Source organism: Cinclus cinclus, chromosome 5 (assembly GCF_963662255.1).
Source record: "Cinclus cinclus chromosome 5, bCinCin1.1, whole genome shotgun sequence".
NCBI classification, from domain to species: domain Eukaryota; kingdom Metazoa; phylum Chordata; class Aves; order Passeriformes; family Cinclidae; genus Cinclus; species Cinclus cinclus.
The window spans coordinates 68,693,262-68,715,653 of record NC_085050.1 but is presented as its reverse complement, the minus strand read 5'-3'; the positions used below and the strand labels follow the sequence as shown (position 1 = coordinate 68,715,653).

General features: G+C 41.8%; 1 protein-coding gene across 1 annotated transcript in view; it reads left to right on the top strand.

Annotated features, from left to right (window-relative positions):
- Positions 1–22,392, top strand: part of FAT4 (FAT atypical cadherin 4) — a 122,053-nt gene that overhangs the window by 82,051 nt on the left and 17,610 nt on the right. Inside the window, exons 7-10 of the mRNA XM_062493986.1 lie at positions 5,732–5,912; positions 9,222–9,472; positions 11,838–16,187; positions 21,275–21,379. Coding sequence (XP_062349970.1) covers positions 5,732–5,912; positions 9,222–9,472; positions 11,838–16,187; positions 21,275–21,379 — 4,887 coding nt within the window. The remainder of the gene's footprint in view (positions 1–5,731; positions 5,913–9,221; positions 9,473–11,837; positions 16,188–21,274; positions 21,380–22,392) is intronic.

The following is a 22,392-nucleotide window of genomic DNA, read 5'->3' as shown; positions in this document are numbered from 1 at the left end:
ATTGCTTCTAATTCTTTAATATAATTTATTAGCCACTTATTTCAGCTTTTGTCTCAAAATAATCTAGGTTCACCAGTTATTTTTAAGACTTAGCATGACAGCCTGTGGTGAAAAATTGAGTAAGAAGAAAACAAAGTGCAGTCAACATATCCAGCCAGGACAAATACTTGTGGTGCAGTCTTGTAAAAAGGACAACTATTTCTCATTTCACAGACAGTTTCTTCTGTGTTCTTGGAAAATTAGTTAAAGTCATCCATGTTCCAAATCAAGCTTTGTGTGCACTAGAAATGCAAAGTGTAATGCAGACTAGTTGCATTTTCACTTAATCTAGCTCTGTATTTATTTTAAAACTCGCCAGATGGGTGAGGCTCAGCACACTCTGTCTGCATTTAAATGCATTTAGAGAGATTGGCCACTTTATTGTGAGAAAGGCCTTGTTTACTTGAGTAAAATGTTAATTCTCTGTGATAACACATACAACTCCTAGTCTTGGGACTCATTCACTGAGTGTTTGACTGGAGAAGTGAAATCCTCTTTGTTGCAAAGCAACACATTTCACTGAGGCAAAAATTCCATTTCTGTTAAATCGCTTTCCAATTTTCAGGATAATGATGTGTTTAATTTAGCACAAAACATGGTGAACTGCCTGCAGGATGAGTCTTGATTAGTCATTTAGATTAATTTTATTTAATTTTAATGCTTTTTTTTTCATTTTAGTGAAATGTATCTGTGGGTCTTTGCTTAAGTTTATTGTTCATTTTCTAGCACATGATTGTGATATTTTAATGCTGGCAAAAACTTCTGAGTTCCTGTTTTCTGAAAGGAATGATGGTTTTACTATCTGCTGTGTTAAGCATGGTGCAGACAGGACCTAGAAACCATTAAGGCTTCAAACAATATGTAGATGGTGTACTGGACACATTCTCCTATTTCTAATTTTTGCTGTGAGCCAAACAGCACCACACAGCCGAGATAATTTCCAATAGCATCATCTTTTCCTGAGCTTTCTTGAAGAACCTAAATGGATTTGCAAGTTTCCTTTCATGGCTTTTTCTTGCTGCTGCAGTGCACTGAGTGCTGTGATCATTCCCCAGTCACCCAGATGTGAGGAGAGCTGAACATGTACCAGAGCAGACACTGCCATGTGTTGGGGGACTCCCAAAGAGATCACATTCCCCAGAACAAGGGACATGGTGCTCCCTTCTTCCAACAGTGTATGGATAGACCTAGGGAAAAGTGAAAGCACTCTTTAGGTGCATCCCTTGTAGGTGACTTTGTGTCTTTGAAGCATCAGCACAAGTTAGGGCAATGAGTGGCTTATGATGAGTTCATCCAGAAAGGTGTATTGACCTTGACCTCTCTTTGCTGGTTAGATTTGAAAAGTAGAGGTTGTCAGGTTAAATGGCATTTCTCCCCACTGTTAACTTCCTGCATTTCTTTTCCTTTCTTCTTTCTACTTGAATTACTGCACAGAGCCATTGGTTTTTCATCCCACCTCTCCTGGGCAGGGAGGGGAAAAAATTGAGAGCGCTTGTTGCAACTTTTAAGTTAAAAAAATTGCAAATATCATGGTATTTTTTTGTGGTGGTCAGCCTGAAGCAAGCATGGGTGAATGGAGCAGAAAAACCCGCTCGTAGTTCTTCACCAGTCCCATCTTGCTGGGACAAGAGACATCCTGTCCCATGGTGCTGCCTGCCCGACCCACTTTCCCCATGGCTGTTTCTTCATGTCCCTTCCCCCAGTGTCCCATGCAGAGAGGGGAGCCCCAGCCCAAGGTGGCCTCTCATAACCTCTCTCTGTAACTCACCCTCCACCACACGTCCCTGAGGAGCAGGCTCCCAAGGTCTGCTCCTTCTCTTCATCCCCAGACACATGTTTACTTGCAGATGTAAGCAAAAAAGCTGAAACTTTTGGGAGAACGTCCGTGGGAAGCAATTTTCCCCCTGAACTCAGCGTTACTATTTTGACACTCTCCCAGGTTAATCTCTATTTCAACAATGATGTGTGTGGACGTTTGTGGGACTGTCTGCTTAGTGTATATGTACAGCTGCCACCTAGAAAATGAACTGTGCAGTTCATAGAAACAGACCTCAGCACACAGAGATGGGAAATTCACAATTAATGACAATAATATATGAATGGCACCATCTTATAAATTTTAAAGATTTGATACTCACTGAATGGGAACAGCCAGTTCTCCCATTTAGTTCACATAGCCAGTTTTATGTTCTTTTATGATTCATCATTTGGTTCCTTCACTCCTCCATCCTTCTAGAAAACTTTTTTTTTCCCCAAGATGGATATTCTAAGACTTTGTGAGACATAGTATTTTGGGATTTGGAAAAAAAGCCCCAAAAAACTACTAGCTGTATAACATCAGAGAAATGCTCTAAATGAGGAGTGTCTGACAAAGAAATAAGTGCTGCTTCTGCTGAAAAATAGTTCAGGCTATCGTGAAAAAATCATAGATATTTTGAATGCAAGTTCACTAAGGGAAAAATGTATGTTTCTTTGTGGCTTTAGCCCTCAGGGCTGTTTTTAAAAGTACTCAGAGGCATGTGTGGCTGTGTACAGCAATTTTAGATAGGTTGTAAAATGTCTGGTTTATTAAGAATGGTTTTGGGTCATCTTGTGTGCTTGGCTAATATTGCAGAATTTACACTAAATTTACTGCACTTATTTATGCAAAATATTAAGAGCAGTTTGAATGAAATAGGGGTGCTGCTCTACCATAATAAGAATTAACTGACTTGGGGAAGATTTGCTATTGAGGCAAAACTAAGAAATCTGGGAGCTCAGCCTGACCATGGAAACTACTTCTCTCTCACCACAAATATGACATGTACATTTTATGAAACCTGCTTATTACCAAGGGCCAAATTCTGTGGTCCTTATGCAAGCACAGCTTTCACTGGAAGTTCACTGAGGATGGTAGAATTTGGCCCCAAGCTATTTCTTTTCCATATGAAATTACTTCATTTGTAATTTCCTCTTCTTATATTTCTCAGTAACTGCAGAAATGTGAGCTAGTCATTTAATTTCAACCGAGTAAAAGCTTTGAGGACTCTGTGAAATTGCAACTTTGTCTTTCAGTGTAATAGAATAAAGGAGTAAATTTGTGGACGTGATATTTTACTTGGAGGAAAAAAAACATATCTGAATGACTACACAGACAGGAAACCAATGTGAATACATGAGTTTTTCCATCCAAGTAAGATGAGAAGTTTTGGGGTTTAGAACTGAGGAGCAGTGATTTGGGATGTTACAAACAGCTGAATTAATATGAGACTTCTGGGATGTCTCTGCGAGCACTCTGCAGCCACAAGCTAACACTGGTGAGGTCTGGGTTACTTACATTACCCAAGCTAATTTTGCTGCTGTGATGCTCAGCCTTGGCTGGTACAGCCCCTTCCCTGGGGCTGACACAAATGAGCCCACACCGCGCTGCACGGTGCCTCATAGACACTTCCAGGGAGGAGGGGGAGTTGGAGAATAAGGGATTGGGGCACGAGGCAAAGGTTGGGATCTAAAGGCACTGCCACCTCTGTTCATTTCTGTGACTAAACCCACGGTGGGAATTTTCTGGCCTTGGCTTTGTCGTGGCAAATACATTTGAAACAGCGAGTTTCAGGTTTTAGCTGTGAGTTAGCTTTCTTTTCCAGGCTGACTTGCATTACTGATTCTCTTTGAATGTGACTTACCCAAGATTAATTTCTGAATTATATATAAATTGTTTAATCAGCTGCGAAACTTTACAACTTTCAACCTTTCATTTCATTAGCTGCGAGATGAATGTCAATAAAATGCGTTTGGAAGGCCAGAGCTTGATGACACACGCAGCAAACGCCGCTGAGGACTCTCTTTCATTTAATGCAGTAATAATAAACACTTCACAGGCAATATTTCAGCAATCAAGAACACTTTTGCAGACTTTTCTATCTATATGTGTTTGGCTAAATGACAAAATCATGAGTTAAAAAAAAAAAAGGCTAAAAAGTGAGTCAGACTTATTGCCTTAATGTAACCTTCCTGGCTGAAAGAGTATTAATTGGCAGAGTGAATTACCTCAGACTAGAGCAGAGAAAGGCCTCTATTGTGTGATGTGAAACTTATACTCCTTGGCTTGCACATTCTTTCCTCGGCGTTGTGATCCTTCCCCTCTGATCAGCAGCCTCCAAACCCAGCCTTGTGAGATTTATAACACCTTTCAGTTGGAAGCTCTGTCATTCAGCCCATTTGGGCATTAAACTGCAAAGCATTTTTTGGTGAAAAATACTCCTTCCCGTGCTGAGCCTGCTCCCACCTTCTCCCCGCATTGCTTCTTCAGCCTTCAAGGGTTAACATGCAGGAAAATGAGTTGTTATTTCTCCTTTTATGTAAGAACTTTGTGTTTGGAGCCCTTTGCCAGGAGCAGATGATACCCAAAAGCAGAGCCTGCCTCCTTCCCAACCCTGAGGTTGAGCTCCAGCAATAACCTTGGATAGCAGTGACCCAATCATCTGCTGGGCTGGAGGGGCTGGAGCGGTCACTCAGGGCAGCCTGCGTTCCATCAAGTGACAGCTCCATGCAATATGCAAGGACTCCACCAGTCTCTGCCCAAAGCATTTCATTATTCTCCCTTTTTTTTCCAGTCCAGCAAGTGCTGAATTGTTGTATCTGAGATAGAAGGGGAAAGCAATGCAGTTTTGGGTGAAACAGGCACGGTCACCATCTGTCTTTTGGATAAAAGGGGCCATAACTGGTGTTTTATGCTCTGCTATCACTTTTTTCCTTCTTCTTCCTATGTGTTCAAAGAAAGGGATGATCCCTTTTTCCCAGGGGAAGAATTTGGTTAGCAGAAGATGTCTTGCTGATTCTTGGCTGAAAAGAAGTGCAATGAATGGACTGACAAAACTAACATGAACTTGTGAAAAGTCTTCATTGTCTTTTTTTTTTTGGATTTGACAAAGGAAAAGCTTAAGAGGACAAATACTGAGAGATTGCACATGAATAAACATGCTATTTCATGGTTGTTGCTGCTCATCGAAGTTTAGAATAACAAGGAGGATGAAAGCCCTGGGTTAAATAAGTTCAGTCTGATTTTCTGTAAGCCAGTACCCCATTGGAGCGAGCATTATTTGCTGCTAGAGATGGCTGCTTCTACAGAGAGAGTGAGTCTGGACAGGGCTGGAGACTCATTGCAACCTTCTCACCCACTTCCAGAAGGTCTCCCCAGGTCAGGGGTGCAACCAGCAGTGGAAAAGCCACATGGAAAGCTGGTTTTTGCCACTGTTTCCACTCCATTTGTTCTGCGGATGAATAAATTGAGGGCTGGAGTCTTCACGTCTGTCAGCGTGCCACCTTTGAAGGTCTTCTTGCACAGAACTAGGAAAGTCAACCACATCTTCAAATTGGTCCTAATTGTTACAGGAAGGCTTTCTGAGCTGTTCCAAGACCATCTTTTTCCACTGAGTTTGTATTACAAAATATTTCTGGAATTAGATGGAGCAAGAAATTGTTTTTTGGGGTTTTTTGGGTGGTTTTTTTTTTTTTTTTGTCTTTCACAACTTGTACTTCATGTCAAGATGACTTTGAAACAAACCTGACTGTCCTCTATGTCGAGCTGGCTTCTTTCTTGCTCTGTGAGCTGTGACATGCTCAAGCGCTCGGCTCTAAATCAGGGCTGGCAGACCTCCGATGAGCATGCTGGTGTTTGTAACCTCTAGCACTTTGTATCCCCCCTTTCCCACAGGATCTCCTGCCCTCACTGGCACTGGAACCATTGCTGTCACAGTGGATGATGTCAATGACAATGTCCCCACGTTTGCCTTTAACATGTATTTTGCCACTGTTCCGGAGGATGCTCCCACGGGGACGGATATTTTGCTCGTAAACTCCTCAGATGCTGATGCTTCTACAAATGCTGTTATTAGGTAGGTCGATTACTGCTGCTCCGTGTAATACTGCCTCATATCTTGCCTGAAGATTCCCTTTTCCCCAGTGTCCACAACCAGCGTGCCTTAAAGCTGTAAGACAAAATAGAACAGCTTCATGTGTTTAACTAAATTACTTGGGCAAATCTGTCTTTTTGCTGCTTATCGGCTTTTAGAGTTATGTTGAGGCCAAATAGAGTTGTGGAGTTACTTTATTTTTTTACTGAGTGGAAAGAAAGCCAGTTTAATTTGCACCTGCACCCACTACCTGCCTTGCTGCTGCATTCACACCTTTTCATGTGGTGAGAAATTTTCACTGAAAGCAAATGTGCTGCTTGAGTAAAGCTTTGGTCAATTAATGTCTTCAGCTTAGCATGAAAATTACCCAAGGTAAGGCATAAATCTTATGACATTCAGAAAACTAGTAAAAAGTTAGAATTTGGCATTTTTGCACTACATACAAAAGGGTTTGCAAGGCTCAGTTGATGGAACTTAACTGGGAGCTGTGCTGACCACTGGCCATTCCCAGTTCCACAGACGAGAGCAATGAAGATGCTGAGTGGCAGAGACAAGCTGAAGATTATCCACTAAGGACAGATAGATTGTGAATGGAATGCAAAGCAAATTTGTGATAGTTCTTAATCTGACCACGTTTAACTGTTGTGACTGCAAACATCTCTGTTTCCAAACTCACAAGGCAGGATATAAAAGTAGCTTCCTTATTTACCTTTGTTAGTTCAACTCAGTTCCTTCTTCAGAGAACATAAGAATACCACTGTGTCACTTTTTAAGAAAAATGAAGTAAAATAGAACAATGTTATGGCAAAACAATGTCTATAAAATACTGAAATTTTCTTTCCAACTAGCTACAAGCCAAAAATAGAAGCTTGACGTTTAGACGTCTTTAGATATTTGAAAATCATCCAAAATTACCATTTATTAAATTGTGAAACAGTGAATCTTTTAATTCTGTTCACTCATAGTCTAAGAAACTATTTCTGGCAAGCTCCTTTATAAAAAAAGAATTTCATGCGAAGCATGAATGACTGTAATGATTGCGTCCCATAATCAGAAATTATCAGAGTGCTCTTGGATTTCTTTAGTGTGGTTAAATTGCTTTAATATCTCTGCCATTAGTCTTTGTCATTCACTCAGTACCTCATCATAGAATTAGTTGATAAAAATATTTTTTCCCTTCGTAAGTAGCTATTAAAACATTGTTTTCAGGTTTTGTTTTACACTCTTTAGGCTCAGGAACAGACTTTGTTTTTCTTGGACAGAACTTGTCCAGATTCAGCATTTAAAATAGATCGTAAAGTATGACTGGTATTACAAAACTGGTGAAAGCCAGAAGGACCAGAACATGTACAGTCATCTTGTCAGAGGTGCTGAGCGCCCAGAACTCCTTCTCTTGGTAGAGTCTGTTCAAAATTAAACCTTTGGTTTCCAAAAGGGTTATTTAAAATCCTTGGCTAGCATTCTCATGTAAAGTCAAAAAATGTGCTGTGTTTCAACAGAAGTGTTTAATCTTCCACAAAACTGTCACCTGTTCATATGTGCCAACTCTTGTTCTCTTGTTTCTGGTGACAACCTGTGAAGTCATTAAAGGAGGGTGATGGGGTTGTAAATGGCAATGCACACCTGAGCAGTCCTGTTAAAGACAGCAGATGTATGAGTCAAAAGGCCAAATTTTAAGTATTTGTATCAAAATTCCTTTTGTGCCACTTGCCACCATTAGAGTTTCAAGGAGTTTTTGGTTTTGTTTACTTTTTTCTTTGGGTTGAGTTTGGATTTTTTGCAGTTATGTTGAGACATTTGTGCACTGTCAGTTGGTTTACATGTAGATATAATTCAGAATATCTTAAGACAAATGTAGTATGTCTTTTTTATTTCCTTTAAAAGAAAATAAATTCATGGTATCTTTCTAGTGCTAACATTTAAGCCACTACAAATATGTGGAAACACAGAAGAGAAAGTTTCTGTCTCTGTAATGCCCCGCTCAAGGTTAAATCACTGCAAATCACAGATGAAATGTGCCTGGTGCTGCTGTTTAGGGAGATTTAAGTGGTGCTTTAGGCTTTGTGCACATTCTTTTTATTCTAGGTGCACATTGCTATGGCTGGAGAATAATTGCATATGGCCATCACATTATATCATAATTAAGCAATTAAGGTATGCTCGTGGCATTGTGTAGAGATTAATGACTGAGCAGGAGAAGTTGCCACAGCTTATTACACAGGCTGGCTCTCAACCCTCTCGACGCAGCTTCTGGGCTGTGTTATTGCTGCTGTCATAGCCTGTTCTGGTCTTAAAGAGGTGAAGATAGGAATAATAATCCCTTTCATTAAAGCCACTTTATTCTGAATCCTTCATAGAATTATACCTCAGAAAAGCTGCTGCTGTGCTCTAACAGAGGAGCAATGCCAACCGCAGCTGTGCTGGGTTATGATATTTAATATGATAATTGTTCACTTGAGCCAGATTTTGTTTCCATTGTTTTCTCAAAAATCCATTATCTGAATTATTAAAAAAGGTAATATTGACCAAGTACCTTTTAAAATGCATCTTTGCGTTTCATTCTGTATGAACACAATCTAGATAAGCATTCCAAGAGAAGGGACAAACTCGGTGTGGTAGGAAGCCAGAGGTAGCCCCTACGATGTGCCTGCAGTGAGCACACAGTCAGTTCTTATCAGATCACACTGGGATGTGTGCACACACACATGCACCCACCAAGGGTCAAACTCTGGTCCCAGTTAGCCTCTGTTAACAGAGCTGTGTGGTTACTAATTTGCTATGAATTACTATAAATTAACATTGAAATCTTGAATAGCAAAACTTAGTATTGGGAAACAAGATGTTCATTTTATTTTGTAAAACTGTCAGTTTTATTTCAAAAACCAGTACTTCTTCTAGTTACACCCTGCAGGTTCAGTGAAGAGGTACCTCAGCCTTTTGGAGTAACAGTTAATGCATTAGCTGAGGGAAATCAGCACTAGAGAATGCCTCCAGTAGGCAGTTTTGAGAGCATGTCCAATGGCACCTTCAAATATCCAAAGGCTCAGTCAGCTCATATATTAGAAATCTGTGCTAAACAGCTGTACTTGGAAATGCCCAGAAATATAATTTATGACAGGCCTTGAGCTTTGAAAAGTAAAACCGTGAAGACAGATGGAAAGTCAGAAGAAAATCTGACTGTATTGATACCCATCAGCATGGGGGTCTGAAGAGTATAGACAATGGTTATCATTAAGCTGCCTTTTGAAATACTGATCCAATTTTTCTTCTTCGGATTTCCTCTCAAAACAGCTACAGGCTTATGGGTGGCAATTCACAATTCACCATCAACCCTTCTACGGGGCAGATCATCACCAGCGCTCTCCTCGATCGTGAGGCGAGGGAGAACTACACCCTGGTGGTGGTGGCCAGCGACGGGGGCTTCCCCAGGGCTCTCTCCAGCTCCACCAGCGTGCTCGTGTCCGTGTCTGACGTGAACGATAACCCGCCCAAATTCCAGCACCACCCCTATGTCACCCACGTCCCATCGCCCACCACTGCAGGTAACCTGGTCGCTGGCAGTGCTTGGGAATAAAGCACTTCCATAAACAGAGGGTCTTGGAATGCTTTGGGTTGGAAGGGACCTTCAAGATCATCTAGTAGCAATCCACTTCCCATGGGCAGGGATATCTCCCACTAAGTTGGATTCCTCAAAGTCCCTTCTCAGCCTGGCCTTGAACTCTTCCAGGGATGGGCATTCACAGCTTCTCTGGGCAACATCTTAATGAAAAGCCAAGCTGTGCCACCAGAAATGTTTCTGAGATGTTCCTCTACAGCTGTTTTCCTGGTATTATCTTTGTGCTGCATTGGAATGAGGAATAACAAACCTCAATTTGCCATCCATGATTTAGCAGGTTTTTTCTATTGTGTTCCTCCCTTCCAAATTCAATTATGTTTCTGTAGTTACATAATGTAGACATATTGTAAATGATCACCCACTTAAAAAAAGTTATTATTTTGCCAGGGTTGGGAAGACAATGGTCTGTTTTTATTTCTGAAAGTCTCCTCTGAGCAATTACTAAACAGGATTTTGATAATGTCTTCCAAAAATGCTGTGTCTATGTCACGTGTTAATTATGTTGCCTTTCCTTGAGCCAGGCGGTGAAGTAAAATAAAATAAAAGTAATCAAGCAGCAATCTTCCTTTTGTGGAGCCTACACCCAAATTAAAATTCCTTCGCTCAACACAGGATTTAATTTCTGGTTCAGTTCACATTCCATGCTTTCACATACATACACATATGTGGATATGTAGAGAGGATTCCATGACAAATGTTTTATAAAACAAATTTTCTTTTTACAGAAAAAAATAAACTTATTTCCGTGTCTTGGATTTTGTCTCTTAATTTTAAACAATTGCAAATATATCTCCTTTTTATGGAAGAATGAATCTGTTTACAATTCTTCTCCATTTCCAGAACAACATTATGAAATTGTTTTGTTATTGCATTGGTAAAACCTCGTGTAATCTGACTAATGCCTTTGTCTGGTTGTTTTTGGGGTGTTTCTTTAAATTCTTTTCTGGAGGAGTACACATAGGTTGATGTGTTGTTTTCTGACAATATCTTTTTGGTGCTTTTTGCATGAAATCTCTTGTAACTAGAAACCTAAGCTATATTTACTCTGTTTTTAACTTAGCAAAAACCTAGGGGTGTATCCACTTCTCTTATTTACAAGTTTCTTTTCTTTTTGGTATTTTTAAATTCAATTTTAAAATGGGAACTAGTAATAGTATTAATATTATAATTCAAATAACTGAAGCACAAAAATTTTCCTTTCTTCCTGTCCCATTTCTCACAGGGGTTTGAATACTGTTCTTGTCTAAATACTCCTGCCCCTGGAGTACAAATCATTGCACATGACAAATAGTGACATGAAGTACAGTTTTAAGGGATGCTGTCAAAGTCATTCCTGCCTGTAAATGATTTTCCCTTAAGAGGCTGAAAACAGCATGATTATTATACAAAACTGGGTATTGTCTAAATTTTAGTAACAGTAAAACATCAACAGTGTTGTGCAAATCGGTTGGACAGTGTCAAATTTGAAGGTCGTGTGGTGCATTAGATCTGTAAAGTCTGGTGAGGAAGAGCACCCTGGGTTCTCCTTGCAGGTAGGCAAACGTAGAGGATAATGGAAATGATGCCCATACAGCCAAGCTTATTGTGAAGCAAAAAACTCAAAAGACCTGAAAAGACTGAATGTAATTATGTTATTGTACTACTGTGCAGCAGTTTTGCATTTGTGTTTTACCAGTGTGCTTTTAAAAATTCAGTCCTCTTAGTTAATGTCCTTGGAATGCTCTTAGAAAATTAGAAGTAAAGGGCTAGTGGGGAGAAAGGAGCAGCATCTGGGGAATAGGAAGAGGAGGGATTGCACGGGGCAGTGGTGTAGGATAAATGTCCATGGATGCTGCCTATTCACTTATGTAATCTTAATAGTCCTTGAATTCCAGGGTGGAGTTTTTTCACGGATAAATAGGCTAAGAGTAATTTTAAAAAATCAAAATAGCATTCAGTCTTACAGGGTTTGTGGTTTTTATTGTGTGAATGTTCTAGAAACAGGATGATAGGCCTCCAAAAGGCTTGCAGGTCTGTTTCCCAGTTACTGAGATCTGTACATCCATCTCTCTGAATCCAGTGTCCTATTTTTCAGCTCAGCATTTTTTGGCTGTGTGCATGTCTTGTGGTCTCACAGACTCACCTACGACTTGCTGAACTCATTTCTTTGTGAAAAAAGCAGTTCATTTTCAAGGCTGCGTGAGGAAGAGCATGCTGCTGCAGGATGTCCTTCCAAGTGAAAGGCTGGCATCATGTTTCTCACGTTAAGTGCATTCATTACAGGACTGACCGAGCTTTGTTCTCTGTTTCAGGTTCATTCGTGTTTGCTGTCACTGTCACCGATGCAGATGCTGGCTCCAATGCCGAGCTCCATTATTCCCTTGTGGGGAAGAACTCTGAGAAATTTCACATTGATCCAGCCAGGGGGGCAATCCTGGCTTCAAAACCACTGGCAGGAGAGTCTGAAGTCACCATTTCTGTTCATGTGAGGGATGGTGGCCGGTACCCCAAGACAGACTCTACCACTGTCACTGTGAGGTTTGTGGACAAAGCCAAATTTCCTCGTGTTCAGGCAGAGCAGGAGACCTTCACATTCCCTGAAAACCAAGCAGTCGGGACACTTGTCACCACTGTCTCTGGATCTTCATCCAGAGGAGGATCCTTGTCCTATTACATCGCCAGCGGTAACCTGGGCGGCACTTTCCTGGTGGACCAGGTGACAGGACAGCTTTCTGTAGGGCGGGCTTTGGATTTTGAAGCCGTACAGAAATACGTGGTGTGGATTGAGGCCAGAGACATGGGCTTCCCCCCCTTCTCATCATATAAGAAATTGGAAGTATCTGTGCTGGATGTCAACGATAATGTGCCGGAGTTTGAGCGAGATCCCTTCATTGCAGAAATAGCGGAGAACCTGTCCCCAAGGAAGATACTGACGGTGGCTGCTGTTGACAGAGACAGTGGTCTAAATGGGCAGCTACATTATGAAATAATTGAGGGCAATACTGAAAACAGTTTTAGTATCAATCGAGCCACTGGTGAGATCAGAAGTGTCCGGCCCTTGGACAGGGAGAAACTGTCTCAGTACACACTAACCATAAAAGCTTCGGATAAAGGCACTCCGCTCCAGAGCACGACTGTCAAAGTTATCATTAATATTTTAGATGAAAATGACAGTGCTCCAAGGTTTTCACAGATATTCAGTGCTTCTGTGCCTGAAAACGCACCTCTGGGTTTTACAGTAACACGAGTCACCACATCAGATGAGGACATTGGGGTGAATGCGGTCAGCAGGTACTCCATAAGGGATACGAGTCTCCCGTTTACCATCAATCCCAACACTGGGGACATCACCATCAGCAGACCACTGAACAGGGAGGACACCGACCGCTACAGAATCAGGGTCTCTGCACATGACTCGGGGTGGACAGTGAGCACAGATGTCACCATATTTGTCACAGATGTCAATGACAATGCCCCACGATTTACAAAACCATCCTATTACCTGGAGTGTCCCGAGCTTCCTGGGATTGGGCTAAAGGTCACCCAGGTTTCAGCCACCGATCCAGATGAAGGGTCCAATGGTCAAGTCTTCTACTTCATAAAATCCCAGTCCGAGTTCTTCCGAATTAATGCAACCACAGGAGAGATCTTCAACAAGCAGTACTTAAGGTACCAAAACTCCAGTGGCTCCAGCAATGTCAACATCAATAGGCACAGCTTCATCGTGACATCATCAGACCGGGGCAGTCCCCCGTTAGTGAGTGAGACCACTGTCACCATAAACGTAGTGGACAGCAATGACAACGCACCACTCTTCCTCGCTCCTAAATATTTCACTCCTGTTACTAAGAACGTCAGGGTTGGCACAAATTTAATTAAAGTTACTGCAGTGGATGACAAGGACTTTGGCTTGAATTCTGAAGTGGAGTACTTCATCTCTGATGAGAGCAAAACTAATAAATTCAGACTGGACAGGAGTACAGGCTGGATTTCTGTGTCATCTTCACTAATGGCTGATTTGAACAAAAACTTCCTGTTTAAAGTGAAAGCCAAGGACAAAGGTAATCCCCCCCTCTCATCCGAGGTAGCTGTTGAAATAGTAGTGACAGAAGAAAATTACCATACACCTGAGTTTTCCCAGAGCCGCATGAGTGTTACAATCCCGGAGAGCTACTCTGTTGGAACAGTGGTCAGGACTGTTTCAGCTCGAGACAGAGATGCTGCTATGAACGGGTTGATCAGATACAATATTTCCTCTGGAAATGAAGCTGGAATCTTTGCTATTAATACGACCACTGGTACACTGATGCTAGCCAAACCACTTGATTTTGAGTTACACCAAAAGCACGAGCTGATTGTTACTGCCACGGATGGAGGATGGGTGTCCCGAACAGGCTACTGCAGTGTCACTGTCAATGTCATTGATGTCAATGATAACTCCCCAGCATTCAGCCCTGAGGAGTACTTTCCCACCGTGTTAGAAAATGCCCCCAGTGGGACAACTGTGATTTGTTTAAATGCCACTGATGCTGACTCTGGATCTAACGCTGTGATTGCGTATGCCATCCAGTCCTCAGACAGCGACCTCTTTGTCATTGACCCCAACACGGGAACCATCACCACCCAGGGATTTTTAGATTATGAAACAAAGCAGAGTTACCATTTAACAGTAAAGGCTTTTAATGTTCCAGATGAAGAGAGGTGCAGCTTTGCTACTGTCAACATCCACTTACAAGGGACAAATGAATATGTACCCCGTTTTGTGTCCAAGCTTTATTATTTTGAGGTTTCAGAGGCAGCCTCCAAAGGTACTGTTGTAGGTGAAGTTTTTGCAAGTGATCGTGACATGGGAATTGATGGAGAAGTCCACTACCTCATCTTTGGCAACAGCAGAAAGAAGGGCTTCCAGATAGATGAAAAAAGTGGCCAGATCTACGTTTCGGGACCCCTCGACAGAGAAAAAGAAGAACGAATCTCTTTGAAAGTCCTTGCAAAAAATTTGGGGAGCATTCGTGGTGCAGATATAGATGAAGTATCTGTTAATATCACAATCCTCGATGCCAACGATCCTCCTGTTTTTACCTTGGGAACCTACAATATACGGATCAGCGAGGGTGTTCCTCCAGGCACCCACGTCACATTCGTCAGTGCCTTTGATTCGGATTCCGTCCCCAGCTGGAGCAGGTTTTCCTATTTCATCGGGTCTGGCAATGAGAACAGCGCCTTTTCCATCAACCCACAGACGGGACAGGTGACGGTCACTGCGGAGCTGGACCGAGAAACGCTGCCCGTCTACAACCTGTCTGTGCTGGCCATTGATTCGGGAACACCATCTGCGACAGGAAGTGCCTCTCTGTTGGTAACTTTGGAAGATATCAACGACAACGGCCCTACCTTGTCCACCAGGCAAGGAGAAGTCCTGGAGAACAACCGCGCAGGAACTCTGGTGATGACGCTCCAGTCGTCGGATCCCGATCTCCCTCCCAACCAAGGTCCTTTCACATATTACTTGCTCAGCACTGGCCCTGCCACCAGCTACTTCAGCCTCAGCACCGCTGGAGTCCTGACAACGACGAGGGAGATTGACAGGGAGCAAATCAGCGATTTCTACCTCTCAGTAATTACGAGAGACTCTGGCGTTCCTCAGATGTCTTCCACAGGAACTGTGCAGATCAAGGTAATAGACCAAAACGACAACCCGTCTCAGCCCAGAACAGTGGAAATCTTTGTTCATTATTATGGCAACCTCTTCCCAGGTGGAATTTTGGGCAATGTAAAGCCTCAGGATCCAGACGTGCTAGACAGCTTCCAGTGCTCCCTCAGCTCAGGAGTCACCAGCCTTTTCAGCATTCCCGGAGGCACCTGTGAGCTGCACTCGCAGGCGAGGTCCACGGACGGCACGTTTGACCTGGCGGTCCTCAGCAACGACGGGCTGCACGGAGCCGTCACCAGCAGCGTCCGCGTGTTCTTCGCGGGCTTCAGCAACGCCACCATCGACAACAGCGTCCTGCTGCGCCTGAGCGCCCACGGCGTGCGGGACTTCCTGACCAACCACTACCTGCACTTCCTGCGCATTGCCAGCTCCCAGCTGACGGGGCTGGGCACGGCCATCCAGCTCTACGGGCTCTACGAGGACAGCAACCACACCTTCCTGATGGCGGCCGTCCGGCGCGCCAACAACCAGTACGTGAACCCCAGCGGCGTGGCCACCTTCTTTGAGAGCATCAAGGACGTCCTCTTCCGCCAGAGCGGGGTGCGGGTCGAGGCCGTGGACCACGACTGGTGCCTCCAGAACCCCTGCCAGAACGGAGGGAGCTGCCTGAGGAGGCTGGCGGTGAGCCCGGCGCTGAGGACGCACGAGAGCGTGCCCGTCATCGTGGTGGCCAACGAGCCCCTGCAGCCCTTCGTGTGCAGGTGCCTGCCGGGCTACGAGGGGAACCTGTGCGAGACCGACATCGACGAGTGCCTCCCGTCGCCCTGCCACAACGACGGCACCTGCCACAACCTGGTGGGGGGCTTCTCTTGCAGCTGCCCGGAGGGCTTCACCGGCATGGCTTGTGAGAGGGACGTCAATGAATGCCTGTCCAACCCCTGCAAAAACGGTGCCGCATGCCAGAACTTCCCGGGAAGCTTCAACTGCGTTTGTAAAACCGGCTACACAGGTATGCTTTTACTCCTCTGTACCTTACAGTCCAGAAAAGATGGCCAGAGTGTGGAGATGTGCCTGCTTAGCCCAAGACTGTCTGAACACAAGCATCCCCAGTAGATGAAGATGTCATGCAAAACGAGGTATTAATAGCGAGAACACTTAGAACACCAGGTGCCCACAATATTATTTTATTTTAACTCTCTCCCAAGGCAAATCTCACTTACCTGATTTGCATTAGAACAGAAGGATTTTTGCAAAAGCTGTTTAAATTTTTTAAATGTGTGGAAACCATTTCCAATGCTTAAGTATGATTTTTCTGTACATGTTATTGTTATGCATATTGTGGGAGCATTTCAAGTCTGCTAGAAGCGTGCCAAGCAAGAAAATAAGCCTCTGCCCCAAATTACTTGCAGGACAGAAAACAGATTAAGGATATGGGAAAAACCAGAATTAAGGCAAAATGGTCAACCTCTCTGTTCTGTATTTTGTCCCTTTGTCACTTATTTTTTTCATTAAGGGCAGAAATGTTTGCAGCATTCCTACCTCTTCTGAGTACTTTTTGTCTGATATTCATTACACATTCAAACACAGCAGTATTGTAACCCTAGAAAAGCAGGCTGGTCTTTGCTTCTGCCGTGAGTAGGATATTTAAGGACGGTCTGAACAATTTTAATCGGGGCTTATAACCACTTTTTATAGTTATCATAAAAAAAATCTAACCAGAGGAGATTAGGTAAGGCTTTCAGTGCCTTTTCTGAGGAGTGTTTCAGAAGTATTGCAGAAGCCACAGGGCAGCCCATCTCAGCAGAGCTGTGTCCATTCAGGTGTGGGACTTGCTGCCACCATCACCACAACTCTCCTGTAACCCATGGAGGGATCAGGGGATCCACCGTTCCTTTGGGTTTTTTGCTCCAAGCAGATCTGTGCAGGAGAGAATGGAGAAGAAAGCTAATTAATTTCAAAGTAAAGGTTTAGCTACTTAATTTAAATCACAGCTGCAGCAGTGGATACATATTCAGTGCAATGTCAAGGTTGCTGATGAGATCTTCTGCATGAACCTCACAGATATGCTCCTGAGCCTCAGGCCAGCAGCAATTTGTTCTTAATTGACAAGCAGCTCTAATTAAGTTACCAATCCAGGATTTTATTTTATGTTGTATTAGCACATCAAATCATTTTGCCAGGAGCATCATGGCAAAATAATTCTGGGGCACCTATTCCCTGTAACTCTTGAGGTCATTAGCACCAGAGAGTATATAGGCATAGGTTTGCTGTTGCAGGGAAGCAAAACACTTCATTCATTAACTCTAGCAGCAAACTACAGCAAATGCCTCTAGACTGTAATCTGATACATTTCTGAAGCATCCAGCTGATTTCTTCTGGTGTTAAAGCTTGTACCTTAATGCTCAACCCTTATGTCAGCTGAAAACCAAGCACTGCATGTGACAAGTTGGAAAAAAAAAGAGTATTTTTACCAAGAGAATGTGATGAGAGACTCTTAGAGTTTGAAGTGCTGGATTTCTTTCATGCCATGAATTAAATGTGGCATCTGATAGGAGCTTTCTTAAACTCCTTGTCAACACAAATAACCCTAAAATAGACTGCCACTGAGGCAGACGTTTCTATTTGGGAGTCAGATGTTGTTTAATCAGTTGGCCATTGCAGAATCAAGAGTGATTAAAGTGTCCTGAGATTAATTGGTCAAGACATAAAACAAATGGCACCAGTGTAATTAAAAGACAAAATAACTTTGGGGTTTAATATCAGCAGAGCTTATTAGATAAGATCACAATTAACACACAGTATATTTAGACATTTTATGTCTGCAAAAGCATATTTGAAATTCTGCAAATTAAATATTCAATAAGTTCTGCAAACAAATGTCAGTGTACTGATTGTTTGAGCATGCTTGACATAGAGGCTATTATGTCATTATTATAGTGCCAACAGAAGGAGAGCACAGCTGCTTGGGCTCTTAATTTGCAATCACATGTGATTAAAGATAGCCGCAGTGGATGTAAAAATAAAGCCTCAAACTGTTTCTTCATGACTATAAGTCTAGAGTGCCTCAATAACAACAAAAAAAGTGGCATCTAAAATACTGGATTTCTAATTCAGTTCTCCATGTACATAGCTTTGCTGCTTCTGTTAGAATGAAAATATAGTTTCATAATTGAATTTGCATGCTTGGTAAAAAATAAAAAATTACATGGTAGTGCATGCAAGTAGAAAATTAGTATTTTCTGGGCCAGACTCTCTGTTCAATGTAAATTAGAGTACACGAGCTGTAGACTTTTATAATGGTGTACCTGAAAATGGAGAGTCTTACTTTTCATTGATTTATTGTGTTTTGTCAGCTGCATTTCACTTCATCATACTGAAAAAGGTAATGTCATTCTCTTCACTGGATCGGATTATAAAGACTGATTACCTCAGAGCAACATCATTAGGGTTTGAACAATCTGTTATAATTATATCTCTTAATGATGAACAGGTTTTGTTTTTAAAATAATCACTTTCTGGAGGGAATATGCTTGGTGATTTACAGTAGTTGTCTGCCCTTCCTTTGAACCCTTCATTTCCTGTTTTCCAGGATTCATTAAGATGAAGGAATGTAGGTTTGTGAAGTTGTTTCAAATGCAAGATTAGAATATGTGAGCAACCACTTTAAAAGATAGACACAGGGAACCACAAAAACTAAAACTCTCAAATCAGCTGAAATCTTAACTCAAGAGTATTCAGCTGGTATCTGTTCCTGTTACATTTTTCAATTAGAAAAAAAAAAAGTCTGAGGAACTTAGATTTTTGCATAAGCCCCTGCCTGTGATAGCATCAGCTGGAGGTGATGAATGATAAGTGTTGAATGCTGTCTGTTACCAATTATCCAGCATTCTCCTAATTTTCATGGTCTTCAGAAAAAGATCTTTCTGATGCACAAATGCATACCTTGCATCTTTCAGAATTTCATCTGAGAATTTTTCTATAAACTCAGCTAACTTCAGTTTTCATCTAGGCCAATTTGGATGGGATTTTGAGCAATTTGGTCTTGTGGAAGATATTCCTGCCCATGGTAGGGGACTGGGACAAGATGGTTTTTAAGGCCCTTTCCAGCCCAAACCATTCTGTGACTCCATAATTCTGTCATTCTAAACACACTTCTGTTGGTTTCAAGAACTCTTCAAACAATAGTTAGGCATAAAGAAGATGCTGTTATTCATTGGTTAAAGTGAGTGCAGCTGAAATAAATACCCATATTCTCTTGCTGACTCAGCAAACATGCCAGCTTTAATGCTAGCTGAGAAAAAGAAGAGTATTTAGTTAGATTGAACTGCAAAAAATCTGAGTAAGCCTTTTTAGCTACACTTGGTTTTTGTGAAAACTAAGCAACATCACTGAGCTATTTTAAGCATGTCTGTCTCACTCCTGCAATGTGCTCCCCTTCATAAGTCAAAGATCTCTACTACAGACCATAAATTGAAAACAAAAGAAAACAGCAAAATCTCACATAAAAAGTTAGCTCATCCTTCAGTCATGCCCATTAGAGAATAAAACATAAATAAATACCCCCAAAGCATAATTAGATTCAGACACTGGAAAAGTTTCCTGGATTTATGGTGCATCTACAAGTGACGTATTAACCGCAGGAATCCTCCAGCGCTCCATTTCCATCCTGCTTGCAGTCACACATGGAGAGCTGCTGCTCACATGGAAGAGCTGCTTGAAAACTGTAGGTTAAACAGAAACGTAGAAGAGGGGGAGAAAGAACATGAGGTTTTCTTCATTAGGTGACTTAAGTTGTGAAACTCTGAAAAAGGCAGCGGAGTTCATAAAGCACAGTCCTGGTTTTTTAGAGTTTGAAGCACCAGCAGCCTCTAAGGACTGCCTATTGTGCATTCCTGTCGTGGGAGATGTAAAATTACAAGATCTATGTGACACACAAGAACAGACACCCTCTGTGCAAGCTCATGTTGTGCTTTTAACTTAAACGTATGCATATGGTGTAAAAAATAAAATAATTATTTATCAGTGCAAAAAGAAGCATATAAGATGATCTTAGCCCTTGCTTTGTGTGTATAGCCTGGCTGAGATGGAGTTCAGGAGGAGTCTGTGAGACCGTGGCTGGTTTTGTGATTTTTTGCAGTGGAACAGGGAGGACAAACATAATATATCATATACATACATCAATACTTTGAAGTTTTCATTGAGCGCAGGCAGCGAAGGCTGGCACTGCTGGTGACAGGAAGACATGATCCAAGAGTGGCATGTAGTGGAAGTGTTGCTAAACTCATCAAAGCCAAGCAGTGAAACACCTTAGAAATGAAGACAAATATTTTTGTAGTTAATGTTTCCATAGAAAGAAAATTTTGGTTTCGTACAAAGAATACGCTTGTCTGTATTTGGTGTCTGCTAAAATCTTCACTTTTTCTCTTGGTCCCCTTCCTTGCTGAAATGAATTATGTGATCTCAGTTTGTTCTCTGGGGAATAATATTTACCACATGTACAATGTCTGCTTAGGAAAAGACTGTATCCAGGGTAGATTGTTTTAGCTCCAGAGGACTGTGGTCTCTCCAAGCCAGGAAGGAGGTTGTAATTGATGAGGAAAAATACAAAAAAATCATATAATGTACAATAGCAGCCTCTGTTCAGCATGACCTGCTTGTGCAGGGTCCAGCAAGGGCTGTCTGTATCTCCTTTGCACTCATGAGGGTATTGTACTCAACAGGGAGAGAAAAGGATACATTTTTACAGGTATTTACTTCAGCATTGCCTGTAATTGCATGATCTCTCTTTTACAGACACCAGTTAATAAAATAAAATAAAAAATACAGTTCAATGCAATTGAAACTACAGCCCACCAGTACCTGTAATCACAATGAGACAATTTAAAAGTGAAGTTACTTTCTCTGGGCCACACATTATGCCTATGACAGGGCTGGGAGCAGCATCCTGTCTGTGATTCCTCTCTCCATCCCAGAGTGGTCCCTGGCACCCTCTCTCCTGGCCATGTGTTCATAACCTCATTGCCTACAACACCAGCCTGCCTTTCCTCTTTCCCTGTATAGTCTGACCTGGAAATTGCTTTTGTTCCCTCATCACAGGGAAAACGTGTGACTCCACTGTCAACTACTGTGAGTGCAACCCCTGTTTCAATGGTGGGTCCTGCCAAAGTGGGCTGGAGGGGTATTTCTGCCACTGTCCCTTCGGTGAGTACCCTTTTCCTCCTCTCCTCTTCATCTCCCCCTTCCCTGTTCCCATTCCTGTTTATTTTTACCTGTGTGAATGATTTCTGGTTTGAAAATGATTCAAGGTCTGGAAAAACTGCATGTATTTAGAGGTTCAATTAGCTTGTTTTTCTTTAAAAGAAAACTAAAAAGTGATGTGGTCGCTACAAATACATATTATTCATTCCTAATAGCAGATCCTTTCTCTCTCACACAAAAACATAAGACCCAGCCAAACAACTCAGTGCCTAAAACTTAGAAAGAATATTTCTGATTGGATAGATAGATAGATACAGATAACCGTCCAAAAATAAGAATGGATGCTTGAAATACTTAAAGCCACTGACTTCCTAATGAAGAAACTTAGCTCAATCACAGCTGGATCAGGACTAAAGTACCTTCACCACAAAGAGTATCCAAAGTTCAGTCTTGAAGGAGGAGGTATGATGATAACAAAGCTCTCTTGATGAATAACAGGCACTTCTAATGGAGCTGAAGAGGAAGACCACTGTAAATGACATCAGTATTTTACATCAGAGAAGCATATAGTAGTGCCAAAATACTTTCATAATTTTTAGAATTTAATTATCCCAGATTTGGTTTGTGGAACAAATCCAATAAAAACATAGAACAACGTGGATATTTTAAGGCATCATGACACAATTGCATCAAGATTGATTCTGAATGCAGATTAATCCAGATTTGCCATTGTTCAAATGGAAAAATAGGAAAGGAAATGTAAGAGATTAATAAAAAACCAGAAATGTACAGAAATCATCTACTGTGTTTTAAGGTTGCTGAAAACCCTCTCACAAAAGTATGGTTCTCAATATGCATTTGTAACTGATGTTGAATAAGTTTTTCTATTGACATGTGGAATAATTTCTCTATTCTCTTTTATTTCCTTTATTGTACATTTCCTCAGGGTATATTAATTTCCCATTGTAAATGTAACTGGTATTCATAAATTAAATCAGGGTTTTTCTTCATTGTTG